Below are 24931 nucleotides of genomic sequence, written 5' to 3' on the forward strand. Positions count from 1 at the left end.
ACTCAGTGGAGGTTGGATCTGAAGACTACAATTTTGAAAATGAAAATGGATTCTACCCAAACATTGCAGCTGAATCTGGCAATCAGGATTTGCTGTGAGTAATGTAGGTGCTATTTTCACAGTTAATAAGAGAACGTAGATTGAAAAAGGTAATTTAGCCGGTCCTGCTTGTTGATCCTATAACACCCTTGTGAGTATGGCATATATACTGTGAGTAGAAGTGCACTCCTTGGTAGAGTACTTTTATAAGAAAGCTGCAGGATACCGGGTGCAACTTTAGCATGGTTACGTCCAACAAAGCCTTTAATTCAGCATTTGTCAACAGTTTATATTCTTTAGTCTTTTATTGTTTCTCTTCTGTTGTGTTAAGGTCACTCAGATTTGACTTCACTTCATTTGAGTTTAGTTCAGTCTATTCTGCCTTAGAAAAGTAAAAGCTTCATTGAACATCAGACCCTGCAGTTCACTGAAAAGTATAATGCCCCAGTAGAGTTCTCTGGAAATTGTTTGTTGGCAGACCTGAGCTTTTTTAACAAAAACAGCCAGCAACAAGAGACAGCAGGCTCATAATGTTGAAATTATTAATTGAAAACCCAAATGAATGGGCCATTTTTTTATGTCCTTTCATGATTGAATCCTTTGACCCTGATTAAAGCTCCAGTGCTAGTGTTTACTCTGCTAGGTGTTTCTAAACTTCTCACACTGCTGTGATGAAGACTGCAGTCGCGTTGTGGGCTTTGACAGATCCCTTATAGCTGATTCTTTACGGCTTTTATCCATCACATTTTATAAGACCACAGTCTAAGGCATCTCTCGTGGCAAGGTGAACTTGAGTCCTCCACTCTTGATGGGCAGCCCATATCAAATGACAACCCTGATATCTGGGAACAGATGGTGCGGCTAGATTGAATTCTGATGTCTGTTTCTCTGCCACAGTAGACACAGTGATGATCCTTGGCGGGAGAGCGCCAGAGATATTCATCTTGCAACTATTTGGCAATTCTTTGTCGCAAAGCAGCATTAAATCTTCAGCATATAGAGCGAATCTGTGTGCTGAGTTGCCAGTGGGCTGTTGATCATATTCACATTTCCTATCAATTTTTGGGGACAGGCTTGAACTGTATGTCATTGTTATTGGTCTCATCCATCGCCCGGGCCTGACCTGAGACCTGCTGCTTTTGTCAACGGATGAGGACAAGCATCAGTGGTGATGTGTCGTACATCTTATTTATTGCTCTTGGTTTAACTTAATTAAGTGTGCTGTGTGATTGAGTGGGTTTCAGGTCAAGGGAATCATTCACAGAGGAGCAGTCTGTTATGAAAGTCAGCATCATGTCATTTGTAACAGACTGTGACTCAGAATTGCTGAAAATGCTTTCTCAGAAATCAAGGGGATTGCACTCCTTCTTCTAATAACTTCAGCAGACAAAGACCAGGTAATGGCGTGAACAGAGTGAATATAAAGATAAACGTTGCACACAGAGCTTTAAGGCACCGCCGCTGAAACAAATCCAGAACAGTGACGGCAGAGTTCTCCTAATTGAATATTTTGCTCTCTTTAACAATGCAATCAGTCTTTGTTGTTGGTGAACAAGATTAAAGTCTTAGATTTGCACCATCTAATGGTTCTAATATCATCAAATTTGTATTTCATGGAAGTTTATTGCATATATAATAATTGAGCTGGCCTACATTTTTAATCCTTTGAAAGATGGATGATGTAACAGTTTCTGTTACCATCTGGTAGGGGCTTAAATCTCTAAAAGTAGAAAAGGGTCCTGATCCTGTTGACAATACACAGTTCACGTTTAAAAGGTTCTGCTTGCCTGCTGGGAGTGCTGGAAGGAATAATTTAGTTGGTGATCGAGCCAGATTAAGTTTCTTAATCCCCAAGGGATGTTTTTTTTTTATGTAAGTGAAAGGATTTCCACTGATGCAAGATGCAACGTTATATAACAGATTGCAAGGCCTGCAAACGAAGCAAAGTGTATTGAATGTGTGTCCTGAAGACGGAACATGGTGCTGCCTAGATTCTTTGCTGCTTATAGAGCCACAAGGGTAACACAGTGTTTAATGAAGGGTGAAATAGCTGTATTTATGACCGCAATCTAGGATGTATTTCCCTTGTATCTCGGTGCCTGTGATTTCTGAGCAGATTCACGTCTGTAATTGCATACGACATGATTATTTTAATGCCTCCTTCATGGAGATAACCCTGACCGGAGTTGTCTTTAGGTTGTCCATCAGGGCAATATCTTTTGAGTCTTTCAGGGAATTTCTTCAAGTTTTATCATAAAGTTTAATTTGTACTCAAGTATGAAGTTCCTAGATTTTGTGGCCAAAGCTCAAAGTCTCTGTGACCACACTTTATCCTATTCTTAGAAGCACTTGCAGAAAATTTCATCACATCTGTGACAGATGTTTCCTTAAACTCAAGCATGAATTGATTAGAATGGGGTTCTCGGAGATCAAGGTGTCTGTCAAGTTATTTAAGTATGTGCAGCTTCCTCGCTTGAAATAGACTGATGCGTTTACCCAAAGGTCACCTTCCCCTGTGCTTATACAAACCAGCAATCTCACACATACAATCACTAAGCCTAAATAATGGAGACACATGTAAATGGCAGCCCACCTGTGGCATAAAGGCAATGCTACGTAAGCTAGCGGCGCAGTGATTTTGAGCAGTCTTCTCAAACAGTCTTAGTTAACAATGACTTTCCTTACAGCCTATCTTCCTGGGCTTTGCACCATTTCTGCACCATTCTGTGCAGCAGTAACAGCTTATCTTAGCAGTGTAAATCTTAGCAATTTATTGATGCTGTATAGCTCTCCTTTTTTATGGTCTGGGCATAAAGCAGACCTTCGCTTCCACCTGGCTTGCTTTCCTGTCTGACCTTAAAAAAAAAGCCGCCAAGAATGAATTTTCTAATTACTTTTTCACACAGACGTGTAATTGAATATGTCGATGGAGTGAATAGCCTTAATAGTTCAATGTCACTGTGACATCATACTGTTCTGCAAAACTGTGACTGTAATTTCATATTTATGAGGCAACTAGTTACACTAATCACTACATGTTTTCTCTGCCAGTATAACTGGAAACCCATGGAACAGTTTCATACTTTCTCACAGTCCTTTCTTTGTGGTGCCACTTTTCAAAAAAAGTGAGGACTTGACATTTTACACAGTCTCACAGCTTCTCTGAGCTTCTAAGATTTCCGTGTCTTTCTTTTGTTTGCTCCTCTTATTTCCATCAGCTCTGTGGCTTCTTCACTGCTTTTGACAAGGGTGAAAATTAAGACTTTCTTTTTTTTTTCTTTCTTTTTGCAGAAGAAAGGCCATGTGCACTTAACAGTTGTACTTGTCAAGAGACACCAGCGGTGAGAAATAGGCTCCTTTGATGTTTATCACTCTTTAAATGTCATGCATCACACGCTGTTAGGGTTTTACTCAATGATTCTTCTCTGAGAACAGAGATTGGAGGGGAGGCAAGAAAAGACGCAGACAAAATGAGAGAAGATGACGGTTTCACAGCAGTGGTCATCGCAGTTATTTATTTATTTGGTTTCCTCATTGGTAACTTGCAATTCATCGTCTGCAAGATAGTTGAACACTTATTATTTAGCAACTAGATAGAAAGAATTTATACTGATGAGTAACCCATCTTTCTACAGTTGAAATAATTTTTTAGCCGCTCTGTTTTTTTATTCTTCAACATAAAATCATACAGTATAAAACTATTTACTGTAGTGTGAAGCTGTAATTATATAGCATATTATTTATTGCATCAAAAACAAATAAATGTTAATGGCAGTGCTAAAAAGTAAATAAATGGGCTGAGAAATGGTAACACAGTATAATATTTTTATAGCTTGACATCAAATCCTGGCTAGACTCATACATGGTAGTGATGCCAAACTCCACTGAATGGACTAATCTGGAACTTTAACCAGGAAATACTAATCCGCCCTTTTTCAATCTTTTCTCCAACATTAACAAGATAAAAAAAAAAAACAGTCATCTTAGCAAGGCACATCATTATGCATCACATATACTATTGTGTTAGCAAATAGGATTTTATCCTACCTCAACATTTCATCTTAGTCTTCCAGACGTTTAAAGATGCTCTTTGTTGTCAAAATGCAAAATGGGTGACACATTTGTTGCCAGCATCACATGTGACATTTGTTACTGCAATCCTAAATCCAGGTGTGAGGTGGTAGGTGCAATTTCTCTGACAATAAAAACTCTGTTAAGCCTTTTGTCTAATGGCTGGGAAAAAAATTGAGCTGCAGTTCTGACAGAGTAGTTTCACTTTTTAGTTTCTCTATAATTTCCTCTTGTTCATTACAATGGGTCACATTGAAAGAGTTAGCCCAAAAATGCAAATTCATATCCAATTTCATGGATCTGAAAACACTCCAAATAGCCTGAACCCTGCCACGGAGAAGCACAAGGAGGTGCAGTGTGATGGGCTTGATAAGATGATGCACGTGGTGCCGAACAGCTTGGGTTGTCAGGCATTGTTGGCTTTTAGTGCGTCTAGCTCATTTATGCCCCGCTATACACCAAAGGAATACTGATCAGGACAGACTCACTCCCAGTGTGAGCTGAGCACCTCTGTTTTTTTTTCCTAATGTATGAGCCCAGAAATTTTTGAAATATAGTATTATAAATAAATAGAATATATTTATATATCCACCATACTTGCAACAGTTACAGCCTTGCAACTATTTTCTTAACAATGTGAATGCAGTAAGTAGTTCTTTTTTTAGCGTTGTGTGGCCGGTAAATTAAATCACAGTTAGATTGACAAGAAAAGTGACACGCTAATGCGTTTCGAACATTTCACATCTTCTTTCAGAAAAAGAAATTTAAACTGCTTTACAAAGGAGAAAGATTTTTGCACCTACATTTTATAGTGATCGGGACATTACCATAAAATGTTATTTTTAATTTTCATCATTACTTTTAGAGAATTTAGGGGGAAAAAGGTCCCTAAAGGTACATTATTACTTGCTGTGCTCTAATAAAGCCCTACGACGTGGGAGAATAAAGATTTCGAAAAGTTGTATTATAGGAACTATAAGGAAAACGGCTCATTTTGTTTAATATCATTGCAAGTCCACAGGGTGTTATAATTTTTATAATTATAATATTTCTTATCTTTAATAATGTGTGATTCCTCACACTATTAACTGCATCAAATCATTCAAAGTATTTGCAAATGAAGTTGCTGTGATACACTGTCCAGTCCAGCAGTGGTAGTGGCTCTGGCAGGGCATCCAACATCCATTAATTGTACCTTTATCCTCTGAATGATTAGCTGGAGCATATCCTAGCTGACAATGGATGAAAGGCAGGGTGAAGTCAATTACACAGAGACAGACTCACACCTCTGGCCTAAATAGAGCCTAACCTACTGAGCATGTCTGGAAGAATCAACACCCAGAAACACAGGGTACGTGAGTACGTGCAAACCGCACACATAGAGCAGGTTTAAAAGCTCCTGCTCCTGCTGTGAGGCTATCAGAGCAGGTCTAGCTTTAAATGTCATCAGATAGTTGGTTACCTTTCTCACTATAATAATGCAGGAAGTTTAGGTAGATGTAAAAGTTTTGCTCCTTGCTTTTCAGGTTTTGGCTTGCTTTTCAGCTTGCTAGCAGTGTCGTCTTAAGAATGATAACCATCCCTACGAGAACCATGGGTGTAAATCATAAAATCTGTTATATCTATCAGGATCCTTCTTTTGCTCGCCGGTCAGTCGTTCTTACACTGTGCCATGTTTTGGCTTACCAGAACACTTTGAAAATGTCTGTTGTGAAAAAAGGCTTCATGTCTGCACTCATGTAGGTGTTGAACTCCACATGACTTTCATGTCCTGTTCATGATGGATTGTAATCACGTCCATTTTAAAAAATCACTACATCACTAAAATTTTCATTTGTCCAGTCCTTGCACTAAAAAACACCCCTAATAATTCTTGTGTGCATTCCTACATCCTAAACAAATGCCTTTGCTAATGCAACAGGCATGTTTTCATTCTGACATTAGCCATTATCTCATCGTATAGTCTGAGAAAAAAGCATACCTGTGAAGTTGTGTTGTTCAGATTCTGCTAGTAAATCTCAATCTGTTCAGTGAAGCCGATAAAATTAGATGAAACTTGTATTTTCGGATCAGCCAGAAACGGTCATTTTTCCAGGCTTACCAGTGTTTTAAAATGCGATGGTCTTAAAAGTTTCGTTTCTGTTCAGTGTGAAATAGATAATAGATGTGAAGAAGAAGAGATTCAGTGAAATTATATCTTATAGTTATTATTTTGTTATGGATTTTTACAGTGATTACTAGCATGAATTATTATTTTTATATAATATGACAGTGTGTACTGCCTAATATAATATAATATAATATAATATAATATAATATAATATAATATAATGTAATATTTTCTAGATTGCCTCAGCAGCTTGTGGTAGTATTTATGTCTTGGATGACCAGAAAGAACCTAAATGTTGTTGCATGTAATTGTCAACCATAGCTCATCCTGAGTTTAAGATGGTCACGAAGCATCCATTAAACCTGTCTGTTCCAAATGAAAAAAAAATGTTATGATCTGCTAATTAATTTGTGAAAGTCATACAGGAGATTTTCATAAAATCATTTGTGAACCGAAACAAAAGCTTTCAGTTGTGATAACATTCTGCTGGATGCAATTTTTCCATTAGTCACAAGGTCTGAAAAGATCACGCTCTGCTTTTATTTTGCGAACGCTCATCCTACTGTGCTCGCACACAGGAGGTGTCAGTTTTGCATTCTTTCGCCCTGTTTTTGAATTCAGTCTTGATTATGTCATTATATGGCAGCTGCGTATTTGGCTGCTACGCCTGCGATATCTCCAAGAGCCGCAGCAGGCAAGAAAAGGCAAAGTGTTCAAGGATTGCTGTCTCTATTTGCTTTCTCTCAGCAGGTTGTCAACAAGTAATCGGCCTCCATACAAATGATGTTTCAGTCTTAGTCATTTAATTGTTGCTGGTCTGTGTGCAGTGGATGAAACACAGAAAGTGATAACAATACGCCGTTCCAATTAAATTCACTCATGTGTGACTTATACTTGAAGAATTGCTTTCTGCTCCAGTCAGAAGTGTTTAGGACTTTATAGAACCATGTCTGCATTTATGCAAAACTACCACCAGTATTTCACAGCAGGCATGCATATCATATAACACCGTTAAACTCTGGTCACTTGCTGTGCGCTAACTAGATATGAAATTATTGAGCAACCACATATATGAGTTGCAGTGCATTTCTTTATTTTAGCTCTATAAACACCCAGACTTGTTGTGTTTGTGTGCTTATGGCTTTCATGAAAAATGAAATGATTATTTTTGCTTTATTGCTTTTGTGTTGTGGTAAACAGACTTGGAGAATTTCAAGACTCAGAGAAGAAGTCCAGTGAGGGTTCGTGAAGGTCAAGGAGTGGTCTTGCTCTGTGGCCCTCCCCCCCACTCTGGAGGTAAGATGGACTGCTCTCAATGTTTTTTCCATTTCATTTCATTTTCTTTAAATATCCTTTAATATCCTCCTTATATAAATCTTGTTTTTTTCTTTTTTTACTAGAAACGTAGAAATACTGTGGTATCATCTCTCTGATTCCTCATCTTCTCCTTTACTTGAACAAAGTGGAAGTAGTGTTTGCGTTCTCCAGCTCAGATCCCCTGTCTGTTTGTCTGTGTGGTTAAAGTCAGCGAAGTGAGTTATTTTTACTTTGGGACACTCTGGTCTGTCAGCCTGATTTTCAATGGGGGCGAGGAAAATCTTTGGCATACAGACTGGAGAGGCTGACTGTGGCTGGGGTCCCGCCAGGCTGAGTAATTGAGCCTCTCTCTGAAGATACCTTGCTGGCTTCACATCATCTGCTTTCATCTATGACATTATCAATGCGAGCTAGCATCCAGTGCTATTAACTCCTACACACCGGTCTTAAGATTGACTTTTGCCAGTAAGACTGAATGTAATTATCCACCGCGTGGATGTAATGTTAGTGCACATGACAGAGGGTTTTACTGTAAATATAATAGTATTGTCCTGCTGCCAGTCACAGGTTAGTTAAAAATTAAATTGTGAAACAGAGGAGAGGTTTCAGGCTTACTTCGCAATACACATTAAGTCAGCTGATCAAGTTGTTCCACTAACTCATCTACATGAGGCATTTCGTAGCAGGTATAGAAGATGTGGCAGTTGTCTGGCTTGAAATGTAATCTCCACATTTTGACTTTTTTCTCAAAGTAGTATTTCAACTTTAATCTCGAAATTTCAACTCTATTCTCCAAATGAACACTGTTTGTGGCCCTAATACTCTGTAGTACAAGTACGCCAAGTTTTACATCCAGATGAAGTTGCAAGTCCTTAATTTTGGGACTGGAATGAAAGACGTTGTTAACGTTGTTAAGGTGTTGGTTTTTAGACGATAACCCTCATTTATGCTACTGGGGCGTTAAACCTGCAGAGCAAACGGAGCTATTTTGTCTCATTCATTTGCAAACTGAAGAGAAGGCCTATAATTGTTGTGCTATGTTTTGTGTTTGAAATGAGATGTCTCACCTTGTCGTAACAAGACAAGTTAAAATAATGAGCCATATGCACACAACTGGCAGACTTGAAACGTAATAGCTCTTTTACAGACAAGTACTCTAAGGTGTCCACAAGCCAAAATAGACATTCTGAACAGCAGCATTGTCTGGAGTGTTGAGCTGTAATAGCAGTGTCATGACGGTGTCCAAAAATATTTTGGAAAAAACTGGGCGCAGAAATCTTAATCCAGTAGTTTATGCATTATGTAGAAGACAGCAGCGCTTGTTTAATCAGGAAGATATGCATATTTGTCTCGAGTTTCAGCTACAGCACCATCTGTAGTAAAATCACCTGCCCAATGTCTCACTGTGAGTGCTTTGACTACCTTTTGTGGGCAGTCTTCTCTTTGGGTAAGAGGACAAAAATGAGGCTTTAATTAATCCTGACTGACGTCTCCTTGTACTGATTGTATGTACAGTCACCCAATCAAAAAGACATTTACATTCATTTACTTAAAAAATGTATCGATATGAGTCGCATACAGAAGTATAGACTTCAAGCTTTAATTCATGGGGCTTTACAAAAAAACTTGCATTAGCTATTTAGGAATTACAGTCATTTTTGGTTACAGACCACATTCATACGAATTCAAATTTAATTGGACTATTGCCTGACAAGCAATTTCATGGCCAGGTGAGGTCTGGTTCCTTTCACTGGTATTTCATGACAAATGAGCACATTCAAAGTATTGAATTTGTATTTTATAACTTTTCACTGTAATTTTAAATATTAGACCTAAAGAGCTGGCAGAACAAGCGAGGGAGGCAATTATTTGGCTTAAAAGAAACCCCACAAGATGGGAAAATAAAACTTTGGGAGTGACTAAATCAACAGAATGTTTTACATTCTTAAAAATCTATCTATCTATCTATCTATCTATCTATCTATCTATCTATCTATCTATCTATCTATCTATCTATCTATCTATCTATCTATCTATCTATCTATCTGTATATAAAATTATGTCTGCACTGAAAGTCTGCACTTGAACCATACAATAATTATAATACATAATCCAGCTTTATTTACATTAACAGCAGCTGAGAGTTTCACTCTCACAATATGCGAGATACGTGAGAAATCTTACAATATGTGCACCTTTTAAAAGCTTTTGGAACTTGGTAATTTTTCTTCGCATGTGTAGAGTGTTACTCTTTTAGTTTCACAGCTTTTGTAAAAAAATAGATATATGTATGTTATGCCTTATCTTTATTACGAGTGAAGAAATACATTGTTTTTACTTTTAACTAACAGATGGTGAAATCAGCAGGGGTTTCTGTACTGTACTCTGTACTACTTCTGTACTCATCTTTGTGACTCCGCTCCCATTTATCACCAGGGTACCATTTCATTTGAATTAGAATCTGAAATGTAACATCTCTGATTATAAACTCCTCTTCGTGACATTCAGAAGGTTCTCTAGTCTTCTGATGTTTCACTTTGTTCAAGAACTCCAGCTGCTTTGTTGTGACTGTGATCTCGGATCTTGTGACAACATCATTTTTCATAGATGTTTGCTAAGATGAGTGCCAGCATGTTTGGCTAAAAAAAATTACTAAATCATTGGAGATATGGTGGTGGTGATGTGGGGGGTTCCTTCAGGCAAATGTAAATAGATTTATTCTGTGATTCTATTCAATAATTCATGTTGATATTGTATGTCAATTTTTCCCACATGCAATCTTTTTTAGATAAACTCCACACGCCTTTCTTACTCTTTCCTACGTGACTCCCATCATTTGGGACTGGAGTCCTGAAGCGATTGTTGTCAGTGTGTTACATTGTACCAGGCCCATATCTGTCACATCCAGTCTCATACAGAGTCTTTACCTACTTTTAAAAAGGAATGATAAGTAGATGCACAGCAATGGCATGACCCATATTTTTAAATTAAGCTAAATGCAGTCTACCTACCTACCTACCTACAAATTCCCTTTGCATGGGCCCCAGCCATACAGGCCTAGGAATCCGCTGCTGATGATCTGGCAACCCTCAGTCACCAGGAGAAATGCGTATTCCCTAAGGGGTTGGTGACCAGTTGCTGGAGGCTGATGGCAGCTGCCATGTGAAATAGGTTGCAAAAAGGGGCTAAACAGAAGTACAAGACGGAGCACCACTACACAAAAACTTGTTTGCCTCGGCATACTGCAACATGTAGTTGAATGATAATTGTGGCAAACAAGAGAAACTACTTTCTGGTGCAGCCTCCGAGAGCCTCAGTCTATAAATGGCATGGATAAATAACAAAGCAACATAGCTCACGAAATAATTAGCAGTCACTAAGTGAGAGATAGTAAGGCTTTTATGTACAACAGTTAACAAGCCAAGTACTGGGATACACTAACCACTAATGCATTAACACAACACATAACATGAGGCTTTCAGGCAAGCTGCCCACTCTAAATCGCAGCTACCCTGAATAGTGTGGTGTGGGCTATCATTTAATGAAGTGAGTGACGACATGGAGCAAGCCTGAGTACTGGGGCAGCAGTCTATTCAGTCTGGGTGGAAGGTTGGATGAAGGAAGGAGTAACTGGCTGAATAGGAACCAAGTGGAGACACCAATTCAGCACACACGCTATTTTTCTTACTGAACAAAACAGGCTTTATTAGAATAATTGGTGAAGAAGTGCACACACCCAAGGCTGCACCAGCTAAAGTAATTATCGTGGTTTTATAAACATGTCAAATGGATGAGCACATTTTTTATGTTAACATTTGTTTTGCCTATTTATTAATTCCTCAACAACTAACTGCCACAAAGTACCTGCTGGATAAAAGCCATTAAACTTTTCTTGAAAAGTTTCTATTTTTAATATAATAATACTCCAAATATATAATGTTGAAGTAACTCGTAACTCTTGCTAGAACAGGAATCTTTCAAGTAAACGGAAATTAATTTTTTGGTTTTCTGATAAATTTATAAACTGCTGCTGAATGAAATAAACACAATCAAATAGAATACGGGACATGTCTTGTGATAATGTGAAACAGAGGGATCTCCAAAAAATCCAATTTTCATATTAAGTGCTTTCAGACTGTCACAACATAATTTTATAGTGGTGTAATTGCTATACTTGGTCAAATTCTGACTGTTTTCTTTGCATTTGTCCAAACCAGTAATGTACAAATAGACTGATAGCCGTTCTGGAGGCCTTGCCCAGTGCCTGTTATACTCTATTTTCTGGCAACGTTTTGTCAAATTCAGCTGTCATCATGGATAATAGCGATTGACGGAGATGTTAAGATGTGCTATAGGATGAATCACCTTCAGTTTTATGACATATTCGCTGAAAGGGTAGCTCACAGTATGCATGAATGCTTACACATTCATACATATCCACACACGCCCACACATTCTCGTCTTGGTTCGGCTGCTCATTTTCACTGCATGGCTATATTGTACCTGATCTAGCTGTTCAAATTAGATTAGGTTCACTGGAGAAATTTGGTTTGATCTTGTCAAATATATATATATAAAAAAAGATTATTTAGAATAAAAGAAACAAAAACTTGAAAATTGGTAAGGTCTGAAAAATGAATATGCAAAGACATATAATGGGATGCTCTATGGCTCTGTGGCTGTATTGTTTTTCATCTGATACAGAAAATCCTGACTGGCATTTAAATAGACTGCCATAGTGTTGGAAAGTAAGGCATGTTCTCATAAAGGGTGACAGGACATAATTCACGATCAGCAAAAAATGCGGTCTTGGACACGGATCTGCCTCATCTCTCCTGTAAAGGATTTCAGTGCCCCATGCATGATTCAGGAAGCCATTATTTCACTTTAACGACTCCTCGAAACCCTTCAGACCGCAGCAGGAAGTAGTGTGGTGCAGCCAGGATGTTCTAAAGCTGAAAGAGAGTGTTGATGCACGTTTTGAAATGATCGAAATATTGTCAAGTGTCCAAGAGGGGCTCCGACATAATTCTTTCCCTCTACTGTACTGTATTAGCATTAGACGTCACTCTGTATCATCTTTTGCTTTGAGACAGTTTGAATGGCTGTTCTGGTTAGTCCAGGACCTAATGCATCTGACCTCCTTTCCCTAATGGAAATGGGCCTTTCAGATTTACTCAAGGCTGAAATCACTTGTTTTGTCAACCCAGTGCATCTCGTCCAAAACAGAGGGGGCTCGCTGGCTAGTAACAGCCCACATTGCTTGCAGGGATTTTTCCCGTGTGCATGACCTAAGCCTTTTCAGTGAGCTTTTGTATTATGAATACAGAGAGGAAGCCATGGTTGATGGTTGTTTCTGTTGAGGTAAAAGATTTGTGAGAGTAAACTTTGACACAAAGTTGAGCATGTACTTTTCTTTGATATAATACACACTTGTGCAAAAACCCACTCTTGATTCAGTATGTCCTTGGCCTGTCATGTTCCATTTCTCTTTCCTCTTCTCAGATCATTAAGGGGGAATTGATGCTGCCTGTTCATTATACAAAGGCTAAATGGAAACAAAATGAAAATCTGCCACTCACTGTCAGTCATGATTGCATTATTCCATTACTGCCCATCCATAGTAGGCTCTTAAGTCAAATCACAAGATACAGCCAATGGTGCTTTCCAATTTCTATTTCCTGCTTCCTTTTCTCACCATAAATCTTTAACTAACCAATTAGTAATCTCTTATTTGCTGTTCACTGTGTCACGCTTTGCATCTACAGAGGGTATTGTTTCAAAAACAGACATTAAATATACATGGAAATGCCTGGATGAGAGCTGGCATGTATTATTTATGAGAGAGGAGGATATTTCAATGATTCCCTTTGCGGTTTGAATGGATAGAGCTAGAATTTATGTTTGGTAAGTCATAGAGGCTAGGAGATGCCTTAAAAGTGAAGTGCTATGGCTATAATTAAATGATTAGTTCAATGTTATGGGAAATACACCTCTTTGCTTTCTGGCAAAGAGTTATGAGAGAAGAACAATCCCACTCTTAAATATAAGCGTACAGTCAGAAGGTTGTTAGCTTAGCTTTGCTAAATAATTCAAAATACAGGTTCAATTCAATTATATTCAGTTCAATTTTATTTTTATTTATATAGCACCAAATCACAACAGCAGTCGCCTCAATTGTAAGGTAAAGACCCTGTAATATTAGAGAGAAACCTCAACAATCAAACAACCCCCTCCGAATAAGCAGTTGGCGACAGTGGGAAGGAAAAACTCCCTTTTAAGAGGAAGAAACCTACAGCAGAACCAGTTGGGGGCAGTACTTGTTTTTGTCTGAATCAAGTTTTTTAAAAATATGCACCTGTCCATATTTCTGTTATTCACTAATTACTGACTATTTCATGTATTTAATTTTTTGAAACATGAGGTAATATGTATGGTGGTAACAAATTCCACGTACATTATATAGCACTGTTGACACAAGCAAAACAGTATGCTCAAAAGGTAAATCCAAAGAAGAAGCCACACACCAAGGCCAAAAAAAGAGGGCGCTTACACACGTGATTTTACATACTGTAAAAATTATTTCTCATATTGGAGTTCTGGGCATCACTGACACATTCTTGGAGAGAAAGGTGTGATTGAAATATGCGGTCCAAGTTTCAATCTGCAGTTGTGTTGATCACAAGGTCAGGCTGTCCTTTACTCCTCCAATGCATATAAAAATCTGCTCTGTGCTTGGTAAAAAGGGAACACCTTCACATGCTCATTATACAGGAACTCAAACAAAAACTCACTTACAGGGTCACAGGAAAGAGGCTGGCATAATTACAGGGACTATAAAACAGACTAAGTTAGTGTAAACATTTCTAGAAAGGTGTTAGTTAGGAATGTTCTCAGAGGTACTCTGACCAAAGAAGCGACAGATACTACTTTAAAAGTGCCTACAACACAAAGTATGAAAACAGATGTGCATTTTTTATAAAGTGCTGAAAGTTGTTTTATGTCTTTGCTTATATTTATTTACCTACATATTAATAGAAATTGGCTCAGCTTTCATCAGTTTCTGTGATGATTGTCTTTGCTGGTTTTCCAACGCCTTAAAAAACTCTTAAGCTTAAAACTCTTGAAATTCTTCCCTTCTCCTGGCAGTTTTTCACCTTAATAACTCTCTTAAGGGCTAAGATGCCATTATCTTTACCTGGATTTTCTAGCTGTGTACAGAGATTTTTTGAAAATGTCATAATTTTAGGATTTTTCTTTGCATTTTACCACTCAGCTCTCAGATTAGGGCCCTACAGGTTGCATCTGGCGAGACGTCAGGCCAGTTTCCTGTGACTAGGAGTTAAAGACGAGAATGCAGGTGACCAGGGTAGTACGAATAAAATAATCAAAGCTGTTACACACGTTGTCAAGATCATGATCTCTGTATCACTTTGTGATCTGCAAGGTTAGCAGTAATATGCCAAAGCCCACACATCCTCTTGACCCCTAATGAGCAGAAGTGAAGAATACTGAGTCAGTAGATGAGTGTCCGACTCACATCTCAATTATTCCCTGTACTGTAGTGCAGAATCATCACTTAGACAAGTTTTTACCAACAGCCAAGATTGCTTTTGGGACAGGGATGCAATATGGTCCAGAGCAATCTATCCTAGTGTCAATATGTCAAAACACCATCATTCCTTTTTTACAATGTTGCTGATTGTTAGTGCAAAGCCTCTCTGACTGCACTCCATTTGGTTGATAGTACTGGGAGGCTTTTCCAGAAGCTTGTTATCATGGATGATGAATAGTAGACGAGGTGGCACAATACCAAATAACCAAATCTGTAATATATTGGTTTTATCGGGCGTTGAACTGTTTTTTTATGCAGGAGGTGCAGCTTAAAGTTTGATTTAGGGCCTTCTGTAGCTACATAACAACCACAAGGGGAGATGCTTTTTTTTCTGTGTACATCCACTGTTGCTTAATTTAATTCTTATTGGATTATAAATCCCAGAAAGAAAAGGTAAGTCAAATAAAGAACAGGAAATAAAAATTAAACAGCATACGTAAAATTAAGGATGGTCCAGTTACAGTTGAATTTTACTTTAAGCTGCGTTTAAATCGGGAAAACTCACTTATTATGTGTTATTATGGATTCCTATGACAGAATTCTTACTCTCTGAATAGCAAATTATTCATATTCACAGCATCATGACTTCAGATTAGTGGACGTATGAAACTTTTACCATATTGAGGACATTTATTCAACAGTGAGTAAGAGTAATTGCGCTTCAATTATAAATTGTGTTTTTAATCAAGGAAGGCTGGTGCTCAGTCCAATCCACTAATTGCTTTATCCCTGAAGGCATCCACTTACCCTCTGAAGTGACGAGGCTGCTGATGAAGCACATATTATCTGTATATGGGTGTAGGCGATGCTCAAACACAGCATGTGTTTTTCATCTGCTGCTTTTTGATTGCGTTCACAGAACTTAGCTTCACATGGATCTTCAATGAGCACCCCTCGTATGTCACCCAGGACACGCGGCGATTTGTGTCCCAGAAGACGGGCAATCTCTACATCGCAAAAGTGGAACCCTCTGATGTGGGGAATTACACCTGTGTAGTCACCAACACGGTCACCAAAAGCAGCGTTGAAGGTCCACCAACACCTCTGGTCCTGCGCGTTGATGGTATGAAAGAAGCTATTTACTAAAAATACACACAGGGACTGTGTTTTGAGACATGTAAAATTGAGAAAGGCTTTTTGGTTTTTTAATTAAATTATAATTGACTTTCATTAAAACTTGGCGATTTTCACAGCCAAGTCTGAGAGTGTTTTCAGAGTGTTTTGATATTCTCTGATCTGATTGTTGAAAAGATGGAAACACTATTGTCAAAGTCAGATGAATTTATTTTTGTACATTCGAGGCATGGCAACCTCTTTGCACGGTGCATTTCATGATGTTATTTTAGAAAGTGGTAAATGAATCTTTTTTTAGTAGTTTTAAAGTTAATCTAGAATGCCTGCACATCTGAAAACTGACCTTTCAAGAACAAACTCTTTATTGTCATTACACAATATTTTCTTCCCATGGTGCATAAAAGCTTAAGTAGCATAAATACAAATATAGAATACAATATACAAATACGATATACTGACATGTATTAAAAAGTGTGTGATACCATTACGGAATAGGTAAAGTAATTCTGTCACTGTTTAAGGTACATATACTTTTCTCAGCTTGACTAATTTGCACAACGTTACCATCACATAGAAATTAATGTCATTGTTTTGAGATTAAGAGATGATGGCAGGAAGAGTAAGAGAATATGTAAAAGGAGGTCAGCCCACCTACATAGCAATATATCCACTGTCCTGGGGTCACTCGTTTGTGTCTATATTTTTAACATGTTGTACAAAAACAGTATACATTTTATTTTATTTAGTTTTCTTTCACAGAACGTGTTTTTGTGTATAATTATACAAATTATATGTGCAACAGTACTTGTTTTGGATGAAAAATACATGAGTGTAATCATTTCTATCATTTATGACTTTGACTTGACTCACTAAGTTAAACGTTTTCACTGTGCATTTATAGAAAATAATTGAAATTTGAAATCTACAAGCCAACAAATGCAATCAAAAACATCTCCCAGAGTGAGATGTAGAAGTTCTTAGAGCCCATATACAGCATCATCACATAGTGATCTGAAGTATGTTTTGATTTTCTTTCATTGTGACCTTTTCAGTCCTTAAGCTGAAAGAATCCCCCCTCATATATGTGAGGCATCTCTCCCTTTTTTCTCTCTGTAACTGCAGGTGTGATGGGTGAATATGAGCCAAAGATTGAAGTGCAGTTTCCTGAAGTTGTCCCCGTTGCTAAGAGCTCCACTGTCAAACTGGAATGTTTTGCACTTGGAAAGTACGTCCCGCTGTGAATTGTTACGCCACTTTCATAACTACACACTGAGCTGTTTGCTTTGCCATTGTAAGCTGCATGGTAAGAGCAAAAAAAAAAAAAAAAATACTCCTCTTGTTTCACAGACTGTAAAGAAAAGAAACACTCACAACTTCATGTTTCATGTTATTTCTACTTAAAAGCACTTTATTGCTAATATTCATTATTCTTTCTCATATATTGAGTGAAGGTAGATCTCAATAATATACCAAAATACTCATTGGCCATTGTTAGTTTTGCAGCTCTAATATTTGAAAGTTGCTTTCAAAGACATTTGTGAAATGCATAAATTTGTATAATTGAAATTGTGCAAATTCAATAATTGTAGAAAGATGAAAGGCTGAAAGATTTTTAAATTCTACACGTAATATTTGTACAAGCCTTCTTCATTTTTCTGTCACAAAAAGGTGGCTCCATATCCATATAAGTCAAATAAACAATCAACAACCAATGAATATATGAGCATGGACTGTCACCAGTTTATTATGTTGAACACCAGTGTTGATATATGTTGTTTTTGGGTGTGTGTGTGTATTTTTGTGGTTTTAGCCCTGTGCCAACAATCAGCTGGAAAAAAGTGGATGGAGCCTCCTTTACCAGGAAGGTGGACATAAATAAAGCCAGTGGAGTTTTAGAAATCCCTTACTTCCAGCAGGAGGATGCCGGGATGTACGAATGTGTGGCAGAGAACAGCAGAGGAAAAAACTCGGTGAAAGGAAAGCTGTCTTATTACGGTGAGCAGGAGCGCGGTTTGCCTGTGTTTGATCTCAAACTTACCTTACTTCACACCTCTCAGAGATTAAAAAAATAGCTCATGCCTTCAACCTGTCAGTCTTCTTCCTCATATGTCATGTAGTTTCAGAGACTTTTACCAAATCCTTTACCCACTGATTCATAACCTTATTTAAACCTCTTCAGAGGTTCACTGCTCTGAAGTATGATTGAAAATCTTTCGAACAGGAGTGCGCCACTGGCGTGGAGTGTAACAGAAAGTTTTATATGTTGTCATGCAATCTGTGGTTTTTATTAGAGCCTGTATACAACTGCATCATATAGTGGGATGTGGTAGTAAATTAACCTATTACCAGTAGTACAGTTCAGACAAGCTCCTTATTGAGCCAGCAGGTAAGACGGGGCACACAGATTTATGCCACCTTTCAGAGAGGCGTGATTTTTCCTTCACCACACTGGACTTATGGACCATATTCTGAAAAAGCTTTTAGCAGTCCTTGATTAAGTATTTTTATGTTTTTTCTCTCCATTATTTTGCAGTTTATGCATTGATGATATCTGCCCACGAGTCCCAATAGGGATGTGCTTGAGTGAAATCATCAAATCCAGATTTTTCTTTCCTGTGAAGGAGGATGTCTTTGATATGATAATAGTTTTTTTTTTTTGCAGGAGCTGTGGGTTAGATGAAATGCTCACAGTACCTGTTGGTAGGCTGAGGACTGAATATGCATTACTCCTAGCAGTAGCATGGCTGACAATGCTTAAAATAAGTAAAATGATCGAGTGTTATGGTCATGTTCTAAACAAGGTAGTGATTTTTCAGCAACTTATAGCTAGAGCGCTGGCCTCTGTGCCTCATCTCAGCTACAGTTGTGGGGAAGTCATGTTTCTCTTTGTAAGATTTAAGTCGTGTCTCATCTCAAAGCCCCACAGATTGACCAGCTGCCAGGTGATAAAAATCAGTAATCTCATTTTAAAGTCCCATAGACAGGGGCTTGTGGGACATCCATCAACTCTGCAGAAGAATAGAAGAATCAATACGGGGATGTGGAGCTAGTGACAACAAAACAGAACGAGCACAGTAACAATAAGGGTCGGCCTCTCTCCTTTCATTCCCCGCTTAATTGTCCTTCTGCAGTTCCAGGGGGTTTTAAGTAATCAGATCATGGTTTACTGCATTCGAATAGGCTCAGTCTCAATCAGATTGACTTTGTATAGAAGTCACTTGCATGGCTTCTTCCATTCCATTATGTTATCTCAGACAACCTCATTTGTAATGTTGTTAACAGGCTGTCATGCACTCCTGTTTCTATAGTCACACATTTTCAGTACTTTGCACATTTACTATACTTAATGTACTTCCCTCTATCAAAAAGATCATTAAAATAACCATTTGATAACAAAATATTATCGGATCTCTACTGAACAGGAAATGCATCCATAGCTACTCATATTGCTTTACAAAGAGTTGTATTCACAGACACAATAGTCCATAAAAGCAGCCATCCTTTCTTCCATATAAAGATTTGTTGTTTCTTTGTCTTTTATGTTATTAAACAGCAGAATTTTTTTATATGGCAGTAACCCCACCCCTATGCTAAGGTTCATAAAATGCGGTACAACTAATTTATATTGATTGTCTTATTAAATAATCACATTTTGATCTGAAATGACACCATTTATAAAACACTGTATTTTAAATGGAAAATGAGTGGCTGAAGTTGCTGTACGTGGGTGAGGAGCTCCTTTGCAAAAAAACCTCCTTGGCACTGAATGTGCCATAGGTGCTAATACTTTATGATATTATTATTATTACATTATTAAAGTAGCACACCTAATCAAGCCAACTGCCTGACTGACTCTCATTGACCCTGGCAGGGCGTCATGCATTTGTGTGGGTGCTTACTGGGGTCCATAAATCTTATATAAGGTGCTGGCTATTTGTGCGGCAGGAAAACCACCATTATGTCTTTAAATTGATATGACAAGTGTCAAAAAGTCACTTGCCTATGTTACCAACTGCACTGCGGAAAGCAAAGAAGCAGAGAGCCATTGTTAATGTCAGTGGACCCGCATCTTTTTAAACTTTTACACTTTACCGTGGATGGTCTCACCTGTTCACTATTGATTTTTCCTCTGTGCTAACCTTATAAAGCATTACTTATTTATATATTTTCCATGTCGAGGTCAGCTTCAAGTTAATTAGGAGTACATTTATGATTTGTGCCCTTGAATGCTTTTTAAAGAAGTAATTGCCGTGCTTGGCTAATTCATAGATTTTTTTTTTTCAAATTCCGCTGCTTGAGGTAATGCTAAGGCATGTGTTTAGGTATAAAGTATTAATATAAAAAAAATACATATATATATATATCTATATATATGTAGTGTGTGTGTGTGTGTGTGTGTATTTTGACTTTCTAGCTGCACCTCACTTTACTGAAAAGCCTCAGGATGTACAGAAGACCATTGATGAGACTCTGGTGTGGGAATGCAAGGCCAGTGGCAAACCAAAACCCTCGTACCGCTGGCTGAAGAATGGAGAGCCTCTGGACCCCATGGAGGTAAAATGGATTTCTTCCTAAACTGAGATTTCTTACATTGCTGCAAAGACACATAAAAAAAGCCAATTCCCTCCTCTGTGCAGCACTGGCCCCCACAAAAAAGCACAACAAAAATAGAAAGAAACAAATGAAAAATAAATTAAAATAATACAAAATGGGTAAAAAAAAAAAAAAGAAAGAAAGAAAAGGATCTTACCTTTGATCACAAAATCAGTCTGAAACAAAGAAGCATCACCTTTTCAGACTGAATTGTCAAATTAACTTTGGCTGAATTGTCAAACACTGAAGATTCTTTGAAACAAGATAATCAAATGATAACTCTACTTTCATGCCAGAAAATCAGTTTAAAATTGTGGTTGTGCAAATCACTTGCTGGCCAAACTCCTCTGCTGTTTCAGGTGGTTGGTTGTAAGACTTTGCAACATAGCAGCAAAAAATAGAACAGTTTAGCTATCCTGCTTTTTTATTTTTTCATCTACACGTTTTAACCACACACATAATAAACATGCACTGTGTGCTTACTTTTCTCCTTAGATTTAGTTCCATAAAAGATGCATTTAATTACCAGCATAAAAACATACCAATTTGTCCTCTCCACCTCTAATCAATACCAAGTAGTACGAAGGTGTGCTTTGAAAACAAGCACATTAAGACTACTGAAAGACTGAAGTATATAGGCTAGTAGTTAAATGGTATTGTTATTGTTAGCAGCATAGCAATATTTCTTTTTCCGTCAACAGCCCTTAACCAGTTCATTGGGTGGAGATGAACGTAATTTAATGTGTAAGATGAAAGATGATAAGATCACAGCAGATTCCTGCAGTAACACGCAGTGCATCTTGGTTAAAGGATGCACTGCGTGTTACTGCGCTGTTTTGCTGGGATTCACTTTGCTTCGAAGCAAATAATGCTTCCAACTCATAGGCTTGTACTTGGCAAGAACATGTCAATTTGAAATGCCTCTATTTGCTTGGGACTAAATTTGGCATCAAACGTGTGTGTGTATGTGCCGGGGGTGGGTGTTTGTATGTGTTTTGCAAAGGAGCCAAAGTGATGCCATTTTCTGCCTGTCATCAACTGGGGACTTTGTCGACAATTTAGCGCTCAATCTCACTCTTATCTGCAACTCTCAATTTTATCATTAAGTCTCTCCTCTCTGGGGAGGGTGAGAAATGCCTTATCATCCAAAGTGCATTTCACATTTAGGCAATTTGCCTTGTTTTGTGTTATTGTGCTGCTGGAGTGAGTGTGCTTTCTGCCTAAAAAGACCAGCTCTAGAGAATCACAGTCACCGATTGTGTCAGAATTTGGGCTGGATGTAATGGGCTCAAAACTGGACAGTTCCTATTTAGTTTGGACATGCTTTTAAAGGGGGGGCTGGTGGGGTTTTGTTGTCTGGAACTGAGATAGGTACCCCAAATATGTGACACTTTAATTTAAGAGCTTAATGTCAACACACAAGCACCAAGGAAGATTACGTTTTTGCCATTATGACACCAAAGTATTAATCTGCAAAGTCTGTATGAGGAGCAGCTTAAGTCTGAATCTGTAAAAATAGGCAATATTATTTTAAACATTTTTATCTCTGAGCCATTTCAAGTTTTATTTAATTCGAAGGCCCACACATGCTTAACCACAGGAAGCCCTTATCATTCCACATGCGCGTTTGCAGCATTGATTAGTAAATAACTGTAAAACTTCCTTTGGCAGGTAGCCAAGGTAACATATTCTCTGTACATGTGGCTATATTAATGAGGTGGGGTGTTACCATTTTCAAAATGCCACCGTCAACCGCGGCAACAGTAAATCAATTTCCAAACCCAAAGGTCAGCAGTGTAGAAGGAGAGGGAGCAGGAGGGGAAGGCCAAGGGGGCCATTTGTTATTCCTCATTAGAATGGATCAGTTCTCTCTCCCTCCTCTCTGTCTCAGCATCCTCGGCGCTTTCTTTCTCTTTCTTAAGCTATCTTTCAAGCTTTTTCCTCCCTCTCCACCTCATTTTCCGTCTGTTCCAAGGGAATTAAATGGCGCAGAGGAGAGCTGTCACTTCAAAATGTCACCCCGGCAAAACAAGAACCCACTCATGCTTGTACTTTTTTCACTACACTACCAGCTCCGCCTTTTAGTTACATACACGAGAGATGGTTTCTCTGCCTACGACCCTCAAAACCTGCTACGTGCCTTCGGCAGTTCTAATGGTGTAGTTGCATACTTGCGACAGTCTAGCTACTATAGGTGAGCGATAGGATCACTACAATTTACAGAGAAAGCAGCAACAAGGTGCCCATGACTTAACTTTTCAGAGCTCAGTTTGACGAAGTGTTCATATCAGACAGGAGTCAAACATAATTAAAGATGCTGATAAAGTAGACAATGCCACAATTTGTCTTCAGTGCTAAGGAGATTGTGATAGAGCTACCACTAAGTGTCAGGGTACAGAATAGTGCAGAATGGCACCAACCCGTGCTTTTATGGGTTCATAAGTGCACAGCCCTGGGCTTGTGCACTGTGTAACCTGAAAAGAACCATCTATCATCTATTCAAAATCCTCCCTCTCTTTGTGGTCCTCTCCCTCTCTCTCTTTATCATTTTCTTTTTTCCTTGAATACACATACATGCACCCATTAGACAAATTTATGGGACTGCTTATTTTCCACCTGGAAACTGCTGGATGCATCAACACCCAGGACACCCTCTGGCGGTGGTTTTAGTTGCTAGGTCAGCCATGTCTCTTATCTTGTTACTAGTCGTCAGAAAGAACTCTATTTGAAAGTCCTCTGCGGTGTCACAGACTGACGTTAAGGGACAGTCCTTGTCTTTTCAAGTGCCAGTGCTGTAATGATTCCAGACGACAGACAGACTGGCGGCAGGACCCTCTGGACTACTTTGTCAGAGGCATTAAAAGGTCCAGCTACACTCTATGGAAAGATCAAGGGCAAGAACAATGAGTGCTGCCACAATTAAATTGGGGTAACTATAAAACGGGAGAAACAAGAGGTGCCAAACCTTGTAAAGGTCAAACGAGCAGTGGAAAGTGAAGAACTTTGTATCAGTTTTATTACGAAGGTGTTTTTGAAGGTATATGTATTCATTTTAAAACAATTACTAGAATTGTATATCTATATCTATATATATTTATAAACTATGTACTGGGTATATGGTGGAGTAAAAAAAGAGTCAGCAGCAAGTTTGATGTGCTTGATTTTAATTATTGTTCTGTAATGAATGTTAATTAAATCACTCAATATAGCTCTGCCCACTGTAAATCTTTTCAGTCTAGCACTTTTACTGTATCTTATACTTGTTAAAATACAAATTTTACCGTTAGAGACGTGCTGTCAAGTTCTCCTCGGTTTCAGTAAAACACCAGTTGAAGTGCAGAGTACGTGGAGTACCAGAATACCATCTACAAAGATGGTGGTCCTGATTAGATGCAAACCTTGGAGTGTACTGGGGCATATTTTGCACCTGAGGCAAGAACCTTCAGTTGCTTCCTCGAATTTTCTCTAAACTTGTTTGTTGTCTGGCTGTTGAGCAGTTTTCATTTCAGATCATTTTAAGTATTTGATGCATGCATGTGTGTCTTTCTGTCTCCAACAGGACAGAGTTCAGGTGAATAATGGAGTTCTGACAATCAGCAGCTTGAACCTGGCTGACATTGGCATGTTCCAGTGCGTGGCAGAGAACAAGCACGGTCGAATCTTTACCAATGCCGAGCTGAGAGTTGTAGGTAAGACCAAAGATAGAAAGCTGTTCATTTGTCTAAATTAACAAAACAGAATTTAACCCAAGGCTATATCTCTTATACCTGCTAGAATAAAAATGCTAAATACATTTTTCCAGTAACATTCTCCTTTTTTACTCTTTCAGAAAAGTCTTTGCAATACAATAAATATGAGTTTTCTTCACTCTGTGAAGGAGACTGAGGAAAAAACACAATTATTTCTGAAGTTCTGTTGCCAGTAGTACTCTAGCTCTGTGCACATGACCTTATTTGATGCTTGTCCATGCCTAGCAAGGCCGAAGTGACTGACATGTTTACTGGACTATAAACTGAGTGTTTGTGTATACCAGGATAAAACAACTATATGTTGAATAGTTATATATTATGTTATTCACATATCATCAGGCAGAGTTTTCAACTAGATCGTCA

General features: G+C 38.2%; 1 protein-coding gene across 2 annotated transcripts in view; it reads left to right on the forward strand.

Moving 5' to 3' along the window:
* Positions 1–24931, forward strand: part of cntn3a.1 (contactin 3a, tandem duplicate 1) — a 79572-nt gene that overhangs the window by 30701 nt on the left and 23940 nt on the right. For both annotated transcript variants that reach the window (XM_040047292.1, XM_040047293.1), the window contains exons 5-10: positions 7421–7516; positions 16012–16215; positions 17349–17451; positions 18037–18221; positions 20641–20780; positions 24379–24508. In XM_040047292.1, coding sequence (XP_039903226.1) covers positions 7421–7516; positions 16012–16215; positions 17349–17451; positions 18037–18221; positions 20641–20780; positions 24379–24508 — 858 coding nt within the window. The remainder of the gene's footprint in view (positions 1–7420; positions 7517–16011; positions 16216–17348; positions 17452–18036; positions 18222–20640; positions 20781–24378; positions 24509–24931) is intronic.

This window comes from Simochromis diagramma, unplaced genomic scaffold (assembly GCF_900408965.1).
Source record: "Simochromis diagramma unplaced genomic scaffold, fSimDia1.1 OVJJ01000387.1, whole genome shotgun sequence".
Lineage (NCBI taxonomy): Eukaryota > Metazoa > Chordata > Actinopteri > Cichliformes > Cichlidae > Simochromis > Simochromis diagramma.